The following is a 17,851-nucleotide window of genomic DNA, read 5'->3' on the forward strand; positions in this document are numbered from 1 at the left end:
CCCTCCAAATCCCCCCCAAATCCCCCCAAATCCCCCCAAAATGCCCCCAAAATCCCCCAAATCCCCCCAAAATCCCCCCAAAACCCCCCCAAAACCCCCCCAAAATCCCCCCAAAACCCCCCCAAATCCCCCCAAAATCCCCCCCAGATCCCCCCAAATCCCCCCCAAAATCCCCCCCAAATCCTCCCAAATCTCCCAAAATCCCCCCAAAATCCCCCCAAATCCCCCCCAAATCCCTCCAAATCCCCCAAATCTCCCCAAAATCCCCCCAAATCCCCCCAAATCCCCCCAAATCCCCCAAATCCCCTTTTTGCCCGTTTCCGGCCGTTCTGGCCCCATTCCGCACCTCGATGTAGTGGTCGGTGAATTCCCGGTCGAAGGCGCGGCTGGCGCCGAAATCCAACAGCGTCACCTGGGGGACCCCGAAACCCCACCGGGACCAACGTTGGGATTTGGGGAGGGGGGTGGGGTCTGCCCCAAAATCCCGCCAAAATCCCACCAAAATCCCGCCAAAATCCCACCAAAATCCCGCAAAAATCCCACAAAATCCCACCAAAATCACCACAAAAATCCCACAAAAATCCCGCCAAAATCCCGCAAAAATCCCACAAAAATCCCACAAAAATCCTGCAAAAATCCCGCAAAAATCCCACCAAAATCCCACCAAAATCCCACAAAAATCCCGCAAAAATCCCACAAAAATCCCCCAAAAATCCCGCAAAAATCCTGCAAAAATCCCACAAAATCCCACAAAAATCCCACAAAAAATCCCGCAAAAATCCTGCAAAAATCCCGCAAAAATCCCGCAAAAATCCCAGAAAAATCCCACAAAAATCCTGCAAAAATCCCCAAAAATCCCACAAAAATCCCACAAAAATCCTGCAAAAATCCCGCAAAAATCCCGCAAAAATCCCACAAAAATCCCACAAAAATCCTGCAAAAATCCCCAAAAATCCCACAAAAATCATCAAATCCCAATAAAATCCCGCAAAAATCCCACAAAAATCCCGCAAAAATCCCACAAAAATCCCACAAAAATCCCCAAAAATTCCTCAAATCCCAGCAAAAATCGCCGCAAAAATCCCACAAAAATTCCCCAAATCCCACAAAAATCCCAGAAATCTCCTGAAATCCCGCAAAAATCGCCACAAAATCCCACAAAAATCCCCAAAAATTCCTCAAATCCCAGCAAAATCCCACAAAAAATCCCACAGAATTCCTCAATTCCCAAAAAATCCCACAAAAATCCCAGCAAATCCCACAAAAATCCCAGAAAAATCCCACAAAATCTCCACAAAATTCCCCCAAAACCCCTCAAAATCCCACAAATCTTCTCAAAATCTCCCACAAAATCCCCCAAAATCCACAAAAATCCCCCAAAATATCCACAAAATACCTCAAATCCTCCCAAAATCCTCCAAAAATCCCACAAAATCGCCACTAAATTCCCCCAAATCTCCACAAAATCCCACAAAATTCTCCCAAAATCCCCCAAATCCCCCCCAAATCCCGGATTTTGGGGCTCACCCGGTGCTTTTTGGGGTCGTACAGGAAGTTGGCCCAGTTGGGGTCGGTGCTGGGACCCCAAATCCCCCAAAAATCCCCCAAAAATCCACAAAAAACCCCTCAAATAATCCAAAAATCCTCCAAAATCACAAAAAAAATCCCCCAAAATCCCCACAAAATCCCACAAAATTCCCCCAAATCCCCCCAAATCCCCCAAATCCCGGATTTTGGGGCTCACCCGGTGCTTTTTGGGGTCGTACAGGAAGTTGGCCCAGTTGGGGTCGGTGCAGAGACCCCAAATCCCTCCAAAAATCCCTCAAAATCCCCCCTAAATCTTCCCAAAATCCCCCCAAAATCCACAAAAATCCCCCAAAATATCCACAAAATACCTCAAATCCTCCCCAAATCCTCCAAAAATCCCACAAAATCGCCACAAAATTTGCCCAAAATCTCCACAAAATCCTACAAATCTTCTCAAAATTGCCCCAAATCCCCCTAAAATCCCCCAAATCCCCCCAAATCCCAGATTTTGGGGCTCACCCGGTGTTTTTTGGGGTCGTACAGGAAGTTGGCCCAGTTGGGGTCAGTCCTGAGACCCCAAATCCCTCCAAAAATCCCTCAAAATCCCCCCTAAATCTTCTCAAAATCCCCCCAAAATACACAAAAATCCCCCAAAATATCCACCAAATACCTCAAATCCTCCAAAAATCCTCCAAAAATCCCACAAAATCTCCACAAAAATCCCCCAAAATCCCCCAAAATCCCCCAAAATTCTCCCAAAATCCCCCAAATCCCCCCCAAATCCCGGATTTTGGGGCTCACCCGGTGCTTTTTGGGGTCGTACAGGAAGTTGGCCCAGTTGGGGTCGGTGCTGGGACCCCAAATCCCCCAAAAATCCACAAAAAACCCCTCAAATAATCCAAAAATCCTCCAAAATCACAAAAAAAATCCCTCAAAATCCCCCAAAATTCTCCCAAAATTCCCCCAAATCCCCCCAAATCCCCCCGAAATCCCGGATTTTGGGGCTCACCCGGTGCTTTTTGGGGTCGTACAGGAAGTTGGCCCAGTTGGGGTCGGTGCAGAGACCCCAAATCCCACAAAATCCCCCCAAAAGTCCACAAAAATCCCCCAAAATCCACAAAAATCCCCCAAAATATCCACAAAATACCTCAAATCCTCCCCAAATCCTCCAAAAATCCCACAAAATCTCCACAAAATTCCCCCACAATCTCTACAAAATTCTCCCCCAAATCCCCCCAAATCCCGGATTTTTGGGGCTCACCCGGTGCTTTTTGGGGTCGTACAGGAAGTTGGCCCAGTTGGGGTCGGTGCTGGGACCCCAAATCCCCCAAAAATCCCCCAAAAATCCACAAAAAACCCCTCAAATAATCCAAAAATCCTCCAAAATCACAAAAAAAATCCCCCAAAATCCCCACAAAATCCCACAAAATTCCCCCAAATCCCCCCAAATCCCCCAAATCCCGGATTTTGGGGCTCACCCGGTGCTTTTTGGGGTCGTACAGGAAGTTGGCCCAGTTGGGGTCAGTCCTGGGACCCCAAATCCCCCCAAATCCCTCCAAAAATCCCAAAAAATCCCCCAAAATCTTCCCAAAATCCCCCAAAATCCACAAAAATCCCCCAAAATATCCACAAAATACCTCAAATCCTCCTCAAATCCTCCAAAAATCCCACAAAATCTCCACAAAATTCCCCCAAAATCTCCCCAAAATCCCACAAATCTTCTCAAAATTCTCCCAAAATCCCCCAAATCCCCCGAAATCCCGGATTTTGGGGCTCACCCGGTGCTTTTTGGGGTCGTACAGGAAGTTGGCCCAGTTGGGGTCGCTCTGCATGAAGCGGAACTGGAAAAGCTCCAGGAGGCAGAGCCGGAGCAGCTGCGAGCAGAGCTGGGGAGGGACCCAAATCAGCCCAAAATCGGCCCAAATTGGGCCCAAATCAGCCCAAATCGGGCCGAAATCGGCTAAAATCGGCCAAAATCGGGCCGAAATCAGCCAAAATCGGGCCAAAATCAGCCAAAATCGGCCCAAATCGGCCCAAAATCAGCCCTAAATCCACCTGAAATAGGCCCCAAATCCACCCAAAATCAGCCCCAAATCAGCCCAAATCAGCCCAAATCGGCCCAAATCAGCCAAAATCGGGCCAAAATCAGCCAAAATTGGCCCAAATCGGCCCAAATCAGCCCTAAATCCACCCGAAATCCACCCGAAATCAGCCCCAAATCCACCCAAAATCAGCCCCAAACCCACCCAAAATCAGCCCTAAATCCACCCAAAATCAGCCCTAAATCCACCCAAAATCAGCCCCAAATCAGCCAAAATTGGGCCCAAATCAGCCAAAATTGGCCCAAATCAGCCAAAATTGGGCCAAAATCAGCCCCAAATCCACTAAAAATCAGCCCCAAATCAGCCAAAATTGGGCCAAAATCGGCCCCAAATTGGGCCAAAATCAGCCAAAATCGGCCAAAATCGGGCCCAAATCAGCCAAAAATCGGCCCAAAATCAGCCAAAATCGGCCCAAATCGGCCCAAAATCAGCCCTAAATCTGCCCCAAATCCACCCAAAATCAGCCCTAAATCAGCCCCAATCAGCCCCAAATCAGCCCCAAATCCCCCTGAAATCAGCCCAAATCAGCCCAAACAGCCCAAATTGGGCCAAAATCAGCCCAAATCAGCCCTAAATCAGCCCTAAATCTGCCCAAAATCCCCCCAAAATCAGCCCCAAAATCAGCCCAAATCGGCCCAAATCGGCCGAAATCAGCCCCAAATCCACCCAAAATCCACCCCAAATCCGCCCCAAATCTGCCCCAAATCCACCCCAAAATCCGCCCCAAATCCACCCAAAATCCACCCCAAAATCCGCCCCAAATCCCCCCCAAATCATCCCAAAATCCACCCCAAAATCAGCCCAAATCTGCCCCAAATCCACCCCAAAATCCACCCCAAATCCGCCCAAAATCAGCCCCAAATCATCCCAAAATCCGCCCAAAATCAGCCCCAAATCCACCCCAAATCATCCCAAAATCCCCCCAAAATCCGCCCCAAATAAGCCCAAATCAGCCCAAATCAGCCCCAATTCAGCCCAAATCAGCCCAAATCAGCCGAAATCGGCCCAAAATCCACCCCAAATCAGCCCAAGTCAGCCCAAATCCACCCCAAAGCCGCCCAAAATCAGCCCCAAATCCACCCCAAATCATCCCAAAATCAGCCCCAAATCATCCCAAAATCAGCCCCAAATCCACCCCAAATCAGCCCAAAATCCACCCCAAATCATCCCAAAATCCCCCCCAAATCAGCCGAAATCAGCCCAAAATCCCTCAAAAAGCCCCCAAATCCCCCCAAATCCCCAAAAATCCCTCAAAAAGCCCCAAAATCCCCCCCCAAATCCCCCCAAAATCCAACAGACCCCCCCAAATCCCCCCAGGCCCCCCCAAACCCCAGACCCCCCAAATTTCCCCCAACCCACCCAAGACCCCCACGGTCCCCCCAAACCAAGACCCCCCCCCCCAAATTAGGACCCCCCCCCAAATTAACCCCAAACCCCCCAAATCTCCCCTCCTCTCCCCCCAAAAATGGGGACCCCCCCCCCCCAAAACTGGGACCTTCCCCCAAAATCGGGATCCCCCCTCCCTAAACCGGGACCCCCCAAAAGAGGGACCCCCCCAAAATCGGGACACCCCCCAAACCTGCGACCCCCCCAAAAACCGGGACCCCCCCAAAACTGGGACCCCCCCCAAACTGAGACCCCCCCCAAAAACGGGGACCTCCCCCCAAAAACCAGGACCCTCCCCGAAACTGGGACCCCCCCAAAAAACTGGGACCCCCCTAAACTGGGACCCCCCCCCCCAAAAATCGGGACACCCCCCAAACCTGCGACCCCCCCAAAAACCGGGACCCCCCCAAACCGGGACTCCCCAAAACTGAGACCCCCCCAAAACGGGGACCTCCCCCCAAAACTGAGATCCCCCCAAAAACCGTGATCCCCCAAACCTGGGATCCCCCCAAAATTGGGACCCCCCCCAAAATCGGGACCCCCCCCCAAACCTGCGACCCCCCAAAAACCAGGACCCTCCCCAAACTGGGACCCCCCCCAAAAAATCGGGACCCCCCAAAACTGGGACAGCCCCCCAAATCTGGGACCCCCCCTAAACTGGGACCCCCCTCCAAAATCGGGACCCCCCCAAACCTTCGAGCCCCCCAAAAACCAGGACCCCCCCAAATCTGTGACCCCCCCCTAAGTCAGGACCCCCCCCAAAAACTGGGGTCCCCCAAAATCGGGACCCCCCCCAAACCTGCGACCCCCCCCAAAAACTGGGACCCCTCCCAAAAACCAGGACTTCCCCCCAAAACTGAGATCCCCCCAAAAAATCGGGACCCCCAAAACCGGAACCCCCCCAAATCTGGGACTCCCCCCCCTAAATCAGGACCCCCCCCAAAAACCGGGACCCCCCCCAAAAACCAGGACCCCCCCAAATCTGGGCCCCCCCAAAATCGGGAACCCCCCAAACCTGCGACCCCCCCAAAAACCAGGACCCCCCCCAAACTGAGATCCCCCCCAAAAAACCGGGACCCCCCAAATCTGGGCCCCCCCCCAAAACTGAGACCCTCCCAAAACGGGGACTTCTCCCCAAAAACCAGGACTCCCCAAAAACCAGGACCCCCCCAAATTGAGACCCCCCCCAAAATCGGGACCCCCCCAAAACCTGCGACCCCCCAAAACACTGAGACCCCCCCAAACCTGCGACCCCCCAAAAAACCGGGACCCCCCCAAAACTGGGACACCCCCCCCAAACCTGAGACGCCCCACAAAAACCGGGACCCCCCCCCCTCAAATCTGGGACCCCCCCCCCCCAAACTGGGACCCCCCAAATCTGGGACCCCCCCCAAACCTTCAACCCCCCCAAAAACCAGCGCCCCCCCAAATCTGGGCCCCCCCCAAAATCCGGACCCCCCCCAAACCTGTGACCCCCCAAAAACCAAGACCCCCCCCCAAACTGAGATCCCCCAAATCTGGGCCCCCCCTAAAATCGGGACCCCCCCAAACCTGCGACCCCCCCCAAAAACTGGAACCCCCCCCAAAAACCAGGACCCCCCCCAAAACTGAGATCCCCCCAAAAAATCGGGACTCCCAAAACCGGAACCCCCCCAAATCTGGGACCCCCCCCAAAAACCGGGACCCCCCCCAAAAACCAGGAACCCCCCCAAATCTGGGACCCCCCCAAACCTTCGACCCCCCCAAAAACCAGGGCCCCCCCAAAACTGGGCCCCCCCAAAATCGGGACCCCCCCCAAAAAACGGGACCCCCCCCAAAAAAAACCGGGATCCCCAAAACCCCCCCAAATTTGGGACCCCCCCTGAACTGGGACCCCCCCAAAATCGGGGTTTTTTGGGGGTTCCCCGATTTTTTGGGGGTTCCCCGATTTTTTTGGGGGGTTCTAGGTTTTTTAGGGGTTCCCCGATTTTTGGGGATTCCCCGATTTTTTTGGGGATTCCCCAATTTTTTGGGGGGGTCCCGGATTTTTTTAGGGGTTCCCAGGGCTTCCCTCATTTTTTTGGGATTCCCCCATTTTTTGGGGGGTTCCCCGATTTTTTGGGGGTTCCCCAATTTCAAATCTGGGATTCCCCAATTTTTCTGAGGGTTCCCCAATTTTTTTGAAGGTTCCCCGATTTTTTTTTGGGGATTCCCCATTTTTTTTTAGGATTCCCCCATTTTTTTAGGATTCCCCGATTTTTTGGGGGTTCTCCGATTTTTCTGAGGGTTCCCCCATTTCTTTTTAGGACTCCCCCAATCTTTTTGGGGATTCCCCAATTTTTGGGGGGTTCCCCAATTTTTATTTAGGATTCCCCCATTTTTTTTAGGATTCCCCCATTTTTTGGGGGGTTCCCCGATCTTTTTGGGATTCCCCAATTTTTTTGAAGGTTCCCCAATTTTTTTTTGGGGTTCCTCAATTTTTTGGGGGGGTTTCCCAATTTCTTTTGGGGACTCCCCAATTTTTTTTAGGATTCCCCGATTTTTTTAGGATTCCCCAAATTTTTGGGGATTCCCCCATTTTTTTGGGGGGTTCCCCGATCTTTTTAGGATTCCCCCATTTTTTTTTTAGGATTCCCCCATTTTTTTGGGGTTCCCTGATCTTTTTGGGATTCCCCAATTTTTTTGAAGGTTCCCCCATTTTTTGGGGGGGTTCCCCAATTTTTTTTGGGATTCCCCCATTTTTTTTTAGGATTCCCCCATTTTTTTTAGGATTCCCCGATTTTTTTTAGGATTCCCTGATTTTTTGAGAATTCCCCGTTTTTTTTTAGGATTCCCCCATTTTTCTTTTAGGATTCCCCGATTTTTCTGAGGGTTCCCCAATATTTTTTGGGATCCCTCCATTTTTTTTAGGATTCCCCCATTTTTTTTAGGATTCCCCCATTTTTTTTAGGATTCCCCCATTTCTTTGAGGATTCCCCGATTTTTTTTAGGATTCCCCCATTCTTTGGGGACTCCCCAATTTTTTTTAGGATTCCCCCATTTTTTTTAGGATTCCCCGATTCTTTGGGGATTCCCCATTTTTTTTTTAGGATTCCCCCATTTTTTTTAGGATTCCCCGATTTTTTGGGGATTCCCCATTTTTTTTTGGGATTCCCCAGTTTTTTTGAAGGTTCCCCAGTTCTTTTTGGGATTCCCCCATTTTTTTTAGGATTCCCCGATTTTTTTGGGGTCCCCGTGTTTTTTGGGGGGGGGGATTCTGGATTTTTTAGGGGTTCCCAGGGCTTTTTTCGGGGGTTCCCTCATTTTTCGGGGGTTCTCCGATTTTCTGGGGTTCCCCAATTTTTTTGAGGGTTCCCCAGTTCTTTTTAGGATTCCCCCATTTTTTTAGGATTCCCCCATTTTTTTAGGATTCCCCGATTTTTCTGAGGGTTCCCCAATTTCTTTTGGGATTCCCCAATTTTTTTTTAGGATTCCCCCATTTTTTTGGAGGTTCCCCAGTTCTTTTTAGGATTCCCCGATTTTTTGGGGATTCCCCCATTTTTTTTTGGGATTCCCCCATTTTTTTGGGATTCCCCAATTTTTTTAGGATTCCCCCATTTCTTTTAGGATTCCCCCATTTTTTTTTTTAGGATTCCCTGATTTTTTTTTTAGGATTCCCCCATTTTTTGGGGTTCCCCGATCTTTTTGGGATTCCCCCATTTTTTTGAGGGTACCCCCATTTTTTTTAGGATTCCCCGATTTTTTAGGGGTTCTCCAATTTCTCTGAGGGTTCCCCAATTTTTTTGGGATTCCCCCATTTTTTTTGAGGGTTCCCCGATTTTTTTTAGGATTCCCCATTTTTTTACGATTCCCCCATTTTTTTTTAGGATTCCCCCATTTTTTGGGGGGTTCCCCAGTTCTTTTTAGGATTCCTCCATTTTTTTTTAGGATTCCCCCATTTTTTTTTAAGATTCCCCCATTTTTTTGGGGGGTTCCCCGATCTTTTTGGGATTCCCCAATTTTTTTGAAGGTTCCCCAATTTTTTGGGGGGGGTCCTCAATTTTTTTGAAGGTTCCCCAGTTCTTTTTAGGATTCCCCCATTTCTTTTAGGATTCCTCCATTTTTTTGGGGGTTCCCCAGTTCTTTTTAGGATTCCCCGATTTTTTGGGGATTCCCCCATTTTTTTGAGGGTTCCCCCTTTTTTTTTAGGATTCCCCAATTTTTTTTGGGATTCCCCCATTTTTTGGGGGGGTTCCCCGATTTTTTGGGGGTTCCCCAATTTCAAATCTGGGATTCCCCAATTTTTCTGAGGGTTCTCCAATTTTTTTGAAGGTTCCCCGATTTTTTTTTGGGATTCCCTCATTTTTTAGGGGATTCCCCATTTTTTTTTGGGGTTCCCCAATTTTTTTAGGATTCCCCCATTTTTTTAGGATTCCCCCATTTTTTTTAGGATTCCCCGATTTTTTGGGGGTTCTCCGATTTTTCTGAGGGTTCCCCAATTTTTTTTGGGATGCCCCCATTTTTTTTAGGATTCCCCGATTTTTTTGGGGTCCCCGTGTTTTTGGGGGGGGATTCTGGATTTTTTAGGGGTTCTCAGGGCTTTTTTCGGGGGTTCCCTCATTTTTCGGGGGTTCTCCGATTTTCTGGGGTTCCCCGATTTTTTTGAGGGTTCCCCAGTTCTTTTTAGGATTCCCCCATTTTTTTAGGATTCCCCCATTTTTTTAGGATTCCCTCATTTTTTTAGGATTCCCCCATTTTTCTGAGGGTTCCCCAATTTCTTTTGGGATTCCCCAATTTTTTTGAAGGTTCCCCCATTTTTTTAGGACTCCCCGATTTTTTGGGGTTCCCCAATTTTTTTGGGGTTCCCCAATTCCAAATTTGGGATTCCCCAATTTTTCTGAGGGTTCCCCAATTTTTTTTAGGATTCCCCGATCTTTTTAGAATTCCCCCATTTTTTTTTAGGATTCCCCCATTTTTTTTTAGGATTCCCCCATTTTTTTTAGGATTCCCCGATTTTTTTTAGGATTCCCTGATTTTTTGAGAATTCCCCGTTTTTTTTTAGGATTCCCCCATTTTTCTTTTAGGATTCCCCGATTTTTCTGAGGGTTCCCCAATATTTTTTGGGATCCCTCCATTTTTTTTAGGATTCCCCCATTTCTTTGAGGATTCCCCGATTTTTTTTAGAATTCCCCGATTTTTTTTAGGATTCCCCCATTTTTTTTAGGATTCCCCGATCTTTTTGGGATTCCCCAATTTTTTTTTAGGATTCCCCGATTTTTTTGGGATTCCCCGATTTTTTAGGGGTTCCCCATTTTTTTTTTGGGATTCCCCCATTTTTTTTTTGGGATTCCCCCATTTTTTTTAGGATTCCCCCATTTTTTTTAGAATTCCCCCATTTTTTTTTAGGACTCCCCGATTTTTTTAGGATTCCCCCATTTTCTGGGGGGGGGTCCCCGATTTTTTGGGGTCCCCGAATTTTTGGGGTCCCCACCTGATCTCGGCGCTCCTGGGGGAGGCCCCGGCAGCGCTCCAGGGGCTCCCCCCGGCCCCACTCGGTGCAGAGCACCCGGAGCGAGCTCAGCTCCGGCACCACCCTGGGCACGTGGAAAAAGGGCTCGTCCTTCAGGAGAAGCCTGGAAACGACCCCAAAACCCTCCAAATCCACCCCAAAAACCCCCAGATCCCAAAAATCCCCTCCGAAATCCACCCGGAAACGGCCCCCCCAAAAAAAATCCGCATAAAAAAACCCCAAAATTGCCTCCAAAAACCGCAAAAATCCTCCCCAAAATTCCCCAAAACTCCCCCGAAATGGCCCCAAAAAAGCCCCCAAATGACTCAAAACCCCAAAATTGCCCCCAAAACTCCTAAAAACCCCAAAATGGCCCCAAAAAAAGCCCCAAAGCTCCTAAAAAACCCAAAATGGCCCCAAAGCTCCTCAAAAACCCAAAATTGCCCCCAAAACGCCCCAAAACTCCTCAAAACCCCAAAATGGCCCCAAAAAAGCCCCCAAATGACTCACAACCCCAAAATTGCCCCCAAAACTCCTAAAAACCCCAAAATGGCCCCAAAAAAGCCCCAAAGCTCCTAAAAAACCCAAAATGGCCCCAAAGCTCCTCAAAAACCCAAAATTGCCCCCCAAAATCCCCGAAACACCTCAAAACTCCCCCAAAATGGCCCCAAAAAAGCCCCAAAACTCCTAAAAAAAACCCAAAATGGCCCCAAAAAAACCCTAAAACTCCTCAAAAACCCAAAATTGCCCCCAAAATGCCCCAAAGCTCCTCAAAACCCCAAAATGGCCCCAAAAAAGCCCCCAAATGACTCACAACCCCAAAATTGCCCCCAAAACGCCCCAAAACTCCTTAAAACCCCAAAATGGCCCCAAAAAAGCCCCAAAACCCGCAAAAACCCCAAAATTGCCCCCAAAACTCCTAAAAACCCCAGAATGGCCCCAAAAAAGCCCCAAAGCTCCTCAAGAACCCAAAATGGCCCCCCAAAAGCCCCAAAACTCCTCAAAAACCCAAAATCCCCCCCCAAATGCCCCAAAACTCCGAAAAAAACCCCCAAAATGGCCCCAAAAAGCCCCAAAACTCCACAAAAACCCAAAATGGCCCCAAAAGCCCCAAAACTCCTAAAAATCCCAAGAAACCCCAAAATCATCCCCCCAAACCACTCAAACGACCCTAAAAACACCCCAAAATCCTCCCAAACCCCCCAAATCCCCTAAAAATCGCCCAAAAATGGCCCCAAATCCCCAAATTCCTCCAAAAATCCCTCCAAACATCCCCTAAATCCTCCCAAATCTCCTAAAAATGCCCCAAAACCTTCCAAAATCCCCTGAAATTCCCCCCAAATCCCCACAAAATCCCCAAATCCCCCAAATTCTCCCAATCCACCCAAAATCCCCACAAAATCCCCCCAAATGCCCCCAAAATCCCCCAAAATCCCCCCAAAATCCCCCAAAACTCTCCAAATCCCCCCAAGTCCACCCCGAATCCCCCCTTAAACCCACCCAAAACTCCCCTAAATCCCCTAAAATCCCCCCAAATCCACCTCAAACTCCCAAAATGCCAAAATTCCCCAAAATCCCCCCAAATCCACCTCAAACCCCCCAAATCCCCCCCAAAAAACCCCAAAATTCCCTAAAAGTCCCCTAAATACCCCCAAAACCCCCTAAAATCCCCAAAATCCCCCCAAATCCTCCCCAAAATCCCCCCAAACCCACCTCAAATGCCCCAAATCAGCCCTCAAAATCCCCAAATCCCCCAAAATCCCTCAAAATCCACCTCAAACCCCCCAAATCACCCACCCCAAAATCCTCCAAATCCCCCACATCCCCCCAAATCCCCCCAAATCTCCCCCAAATCCCCCAAAATCCCCCCAAAGCCCCCCAAAACTCCCCCAAATCCCCTAAAATCCCCCCAAAATCCCCCCCAAATCCCCCTAAATCCCCCCAAAATGCCCCAAAATCCCTCCAAATCCACCTCAAACCCCCCAAAATCCACCTCAAACCCCTCAAATCATCCCCCCAAATCCCCCAAATCTCCCCCAAATCCCCCAAAATCGCCCCAAATCCAGCTCAAATCCCCGAAATCACCCCCCAAAATCCCAAAATCTCCCCAAATCCCCCAAATCCCCCCAAATCTCTCCCAAAGTCCCCTCAAAATTCCCCCAAATCCCTCCCAATTCCCCCCCCAAATCTCCCCCAAAATCCCCCCAAAATCCCCCAAAATCCCTAAAAACTCCCCAAAATCCCCCTAAAACCCCCCCAAATCCCCCAAAATCTCCCCCAAAGTACCCCCAAAATCCCTAAAAAATCCCCAAAATCCCCCTAAAACCCCCCCAAAACTCCCCCAAATCTCCCCCAAATCCCCCCCAAAACTCCCCCAAATCTCCCCCAAATCCCCCAAATCCCCCCAAATCTCCCCCAAAGTCCCCCCAAAACTTCCCCAAATCCCCCAAAATCTCTCCCAAAATCCCCCCAAATCTTCCCCTAAATCCCCCCAAAATCCCTAAAAACTCCCCGAAATTCCCCCAAATCCCCCCCAAACTCCCCAAAATCCCCCAAATCCCCCCCAAATCCCCCCAAATCCCCCCAAAACTCCCCCAAATCCCCCCAAATCCTCCCCCAAGCTCCCCAAAATCCCCCAAATCCCCCCAAAATCCCCCAAATCCCCTGAAAATGCCCCAAATCTCCCCCAAATCCCCCCAAAACTCCCCCAAACCCCCCCAAATCCTCCCCCAAGCTCCCCAAAATCCCCCAAATCCCCCCAAACCCCTCCCAAATCCCCCCAAATCTCCCCCAAATCCCCCCAAAACTCCCCGAAATCCCCCCAAAATCCCCCCAAATCCCCCCAAAATCCCCCAAATCCCCCGAAAATGCCCCAAATCTCCCCCAAAACTCCCCGAAATCCTCCCAAATCCCCCCCAAATCTCCTCCAAATCTCCCCCAAATCCCCCTAAAACCCCCCCAAAACTCCCCGAAATCCCCCCAAATCCCCCCCAAATCTCCCCCAAATCCCCCCAAAATCCCCCAAACCCCCCCAAAATGCCCCAAAATGCCCCAAAATGCCCCCAAACGCCCCAGCCCGCACCGGAACCTCCGCGCCGCCGCCGCCTCCCGGCCGTAATCGCACTCGAGCTCCAGCTCCGCCCGCAGCGCGCGCAGCGACTGCGCCGCAAACAGCCCTGGATTTGGGGCGAAAAACGGCGATTTTGGGGCTCGGCGGAAAATGGGGGTTTTGGGGGGGTTGGGGATTTTTGGGGATTTTTTTGGGATTTTTTTGGGATTTTTTTAAGGGTTTTTTGGGGATTTGTAAGGGATTTTTATGGGAGATTTTGGGGAATTGATTCGTTAAAAGTCCTGGATTTGGGGTGAAAAACGGCGATTTTGGGGCTTTGGGGAAAATGGGGAATTTGGGGGGGTTTGGGGATTTTTGGGGATTTTTTGGGGATTTTTTTGGATTTTTTTAGGGGTTTTTAGGGGATTTTTAGGGGGTTTGTAAGGGATATTTTTGGGAATGGATTCGCTAAAAGTCCTGGATTTGGGGTGAAAAACGGCGATTTTGGGGCTTGGGGGAAAATGGGGATTTTGGGGATTTTTGGGGGATTTTTTGGGATTTTTGGGGATTTTTAAGGGATATTTTTGGGAATGGATTCGCTAAAAGTCCTGGATTTGGGGTGAAAAACGGCGATTTGGGGCTCGGAGGGAAAATGGGGATTTTTGGGAGGTTTGGGGGACTTTTTGGGGATTTTTTTTTGATTTTTTGGGAATTTTTGGGGGATTTTTAGGGGATTTTTAGGGGGGTTTTGGGGATTTTTAAGGGAATTGATTCATAAAAAGTCCTGGATTTGGGGTGAAAAACGGCGATTTTGGGGCTCGGGGGAAATGGGGATTTTTGGGGGGGTTTGGGGATTTTTGGGGGATTTTTTTGGGATTTTTTGGGGGATTTTTTGCGGATTTTTTGGGGGATTTTTTGGGGATTTTTAGGGGGTTTGTAAGGGATATTTTTGGGAATTGATTCGCTAAAAGTCCTGGATTTGGGGCGAAAAACGGCGATTTTGGGGCTCGGGGGAAAATGGGGATTTTGGGGGATTTTGGGGATTTTTGGGGATTTTTTGGGGATTTTTTTAGATTTTTTTAGGGGTTTTTAGGGGATTTTTAAGGGGGTTTTCAAGGGATATTTTTGGGAATGGATTCGCTAAAAGTCCTGGATTTGGGGTGAAAAACGGCGATTTTGGGGCTCGGGGGAAAATGGGGATTTTTGGGATTTTGGGGGTTTTTTGGGGGATTTTTTGGGGATTTTTTGGGGGGTTTTGGGGATTTTTTGGGGGATTTTTTTGGGATTTTTTGGGGTTTTTTTGGGGGTTTTTTGGGGAATTTTTTGGGGATTTTTAGGGGGTTTTCAAGGGATAATTTTGGGAATGGATTCGCTAAAAGTCCTGGATTTGGGGCGAAAAACGGCGATTTTGGGGCTCGGGGGAAAATGGGGATTTTGGGGGGTTTTGGGGATTTTTTGGGGGGATTTTTGGGGGATTTTTTGGTTTTTTTGGGGGGTTTTTAGGGGTTTTTTAAGGGATAATTTTGGGAATGGATTCGCTAAAAGTCCTGGATTTGGGGCGAAAAACGGCGATTTTGGGGCTCGGGGGGAAAACGGGGATTTTGGGGGGATTTGGGGGATTTTTTGGGGATTTTTTTTTTATTTTTTGGGAATTTTTGGGGTTTTTTTAAGGGGTATTTTGGGGAATTGATTCATAAAAATTCCTGGATTTGGGGTGAAAAACGGCGATTTTGGGGCTTTGGGGGAAAATGGGGATTTTTGGGGATTTTGCCCATTTTTGGGTGGATTTTGAGCTTTCTCAAGGGGATTTTGTGAATTTCTGTGGGATTTGGGGTTTTCTGAGCAGATTTTGGGGTTTTCTGTGGGATTTTGAGGTATTTTGAGGGGATTTTGGGGTTTTCTATGGGATTTTGGGGTATTTTTAGGGGATTTTGGGGTTTTCTATGGGATTTTGGGGTATTTATGGCATTTTTGGCTTTTCCTGTGGGATTTTGGGGTTTTCTGTGGGGATTTTGGGGCATTTTGAGGGGATTTTTGGGTTTTCTGTGGGACTTTGGGGTTTTCCTGGGGGATTTTGGGGTATTTATGGGATTTTGGGGTTTCCTGTGGGGATTTTGAGGTATTTTGAGGGGATTTGGGGGTTTTCCTGTGGGATTTTGGGGGATTTATGGGATTTTGGGGTTTTCCTGTGGGATTTTGGGGTATTTATGGGATTTTGGGGTTTTCCTGTGGGATTTGGGGGGATTTGAGGGTATTTAAGGGATTTTGGGGTATTTATGGGATTTTGTGGTTTCCTGTGGGATTTGGGGGGATTTTGGGGTATTGATGGGATTTTGGGGTTTTCTGTGGGGATTTTGAGGTATTTTGAGGGGATTCGGGGGTTCTCTATGGGATTTTGTGGTTTCTTGTGGGATTTTGGGGGATTTTAGGGTTTCCTGTGGGGATTTTGGGGTTTTCTGTGGGGATTTTGTGCTTTTCCTGTGGGATTTTGGGGTATTTATGGGATTTTGTGCATTTCCTGTGGGATTTGGGGGGATTTGGGGGATTTGGGGTGACCTTTGGGCAGCCCGGGGCTGAGGCTCAGCAGGGTCAGGAGGTTCTCGATGTCGCTGCCGATGCTGCGGGCGATGCCGGGGTACTGCGGGCACCCCAATTCCAGCCCTGAGCCCCAATTCCAGCCCTGAACCCCAAAACCCGCCCTGAGCCCCAATTCCAGCCCTGAGCCCCAAAACCCGCCCTGAGCCCCAATTCCAGCCCTGAACCCCCAATTCCAGACCTGAACCCCAAAACCCGCCCTGAGCCCCAATTCCAGCCCTGAACCCCAATTCCAGCCCTGAACCCCAATTCCAGCCCTGAGCCCCAATTCCAGCCCTGAGCCCCAAAACCCGCCCTGAACCCCCAATTCCAGCCCTGAGCCCCCAAAACCCGCCCTGAGCCCCAATTCCAGCCCTGAACCCCAAAACCCGCCCTGAGCCCCCAATTCCAGCCCTGAACCCCAAAACCCGCCCTGAGCCCCCAATTCCAGCCCTGAGCCCCAAAACCCGCCCTGAGCCCCCAATTCCAGCCCTGAGCCCCAATTCCAGCCCTGAACCCCAAAACCCGCCCTGAGCCCCCAATTCCAGCCCTGAGCCCCCAATTCCAGCCCTGAACCCCCAATTCCAGCCCTGAACCCCCAAAACCTGCCCTGAGCCCCCAATTCCAGCCCTGAGCCCCCAATTCCAGCCCTGAACCCCCAATTCCAGCCCTGAACCCCCAAAACCCGCCCTGAGCCCCAATTCCAGCCCTGAGCCCCCAATTCCAGCCCTGAACCCCAAAACCCGCCCTGAGCCCTGAGCCCAACGGAATTCCCTGTCCCTGAACCCCAATTCCGGCCCTGAACCCCAATTCCAGCCCTGAACCCCAATTCCAGCCCTGAACCCCCAATTCCAGCCCTGAACCCCAATTCCAGCCCTGAGCCCCCAATTCCAGCCCTGAACCCCAATTCCAGCTCTGAACCCCGAGCCCAGCGGAATTCCCCGTCCCTGAACCCCAATTCCAGCCCTGAACCCCCAATTCCAGCCCCAATTCCAGCCCCAAATCCCCAATTCCAGCCCTGAACCCCAAATTCCAGCCCTGAACCCCAAAACCCGCCCTGAGCCCCGAGCCCAGCAGAATTCCCCGTCCCTGAACCCCAATTCCAGCCCCAATTCCAGCCCTGAGCCCCCAATTCCAGCCCTGAACCCCAATTCCAGCCCTGAACCCCCAAATTCCCCCTTGTATCCCAAATTCCCCAAATTCCCCCCAAATTCCTACTACGAATTCCCAAATCCCGCCCTGAATTCCCAAATTCCTCCCCCAAATTCCCCAATCCCACCCCGAATTCCCCAAATTCCACCCCAAATTCTCTCCCTTGTATCCCAAATTCCCAAATTCCTCCCCGAATTCCCCAATCCCGCACGGAATTCCCCAAGTTCCTCCTCAAATTCCCAAATTCCTCCCTGAATTCCCAAATCCTGCCCCGAATTCCCAAATTTCTGCCCGAATTCCCCAATCCCACCCCGAATTCCCCAAAATCCTCCCCGAATTCCCGAATTCCTCCCTAAATTCCCAAATCCCGCCCCAAATTTCCCAAATCCTGCCCCAAATTTCCCCAAATTCCTCCCCGAATTCCCAAATCCCGCCCCAAATTCCCCAAATCTTGCCCTGAGTTCCCCAAATTCCTCCTCAAATTCCCAAATCCCACCCCAAATTCCCAAATCCCTCCCCGAATCCCCCGAATTCCTCCCCGAATCCCCAAATTCCTCCCCAAATTCCCAAATCCCTCCCCGAATCCCCCGAATT

At 49.9% G+C, this 17,851-nt stretch overlaps 1 protein-coding gene across 1 annotated transcript in view; it reads right to left on the reverse strand.

Moving 5' to 3' along the window:
* Positions 1 to 17,851, reverse strand: part of LOC138102226 (atypical kinase COQ8B, mitochondrial-like) — an 86,275-nt gene that overhangs the window by 12,648 nt on the left and 55,776 nt on the right. The window contains exons 9-13 of the mRNA XM_068999957.1: positions 16,088 to 16,169; positions 13,565 to 13,658; positions 10,465 to 10,606; positions 3,306 to 3,413; positions 347 to 412 (exon numbers count right to left, since the gene is read on the reverse strand). Coding sequence (XP_068856058.1) covers positions 347 to 412; positions 3,306 to 3,413; positions 10,465 to 10,606; positions 13,565 to 13,658; positions 16,088 to 16,169 — 492 coding nt within the window. The remainder of the gene's footprint in view (positions 1 to 346; positions 413 to 3,305; positions 3,414 to 10,464; positions 10,607 to 13,564; positions 13,659 to 16,087; positions 16,170 to 17,851) is intronic.

This window comes from Aphelocoma coerulescens, unplaced genomic scaffold (genome assembly GCF_041296385.1).
Source record: "Aphelocoma coerulescens isolate FSJ_1873_10779 unplaced genomic scaffold, UR_Acoe_1.0 HiC_scaffold_64, whole genome shotgun sequence".
Lineage (NCBI taxonomy): Eukaryota > Metazoa > Chordata > Aves > Passeriformes > Corvidae > Aphelocoma > Aphelocoma coerulescens.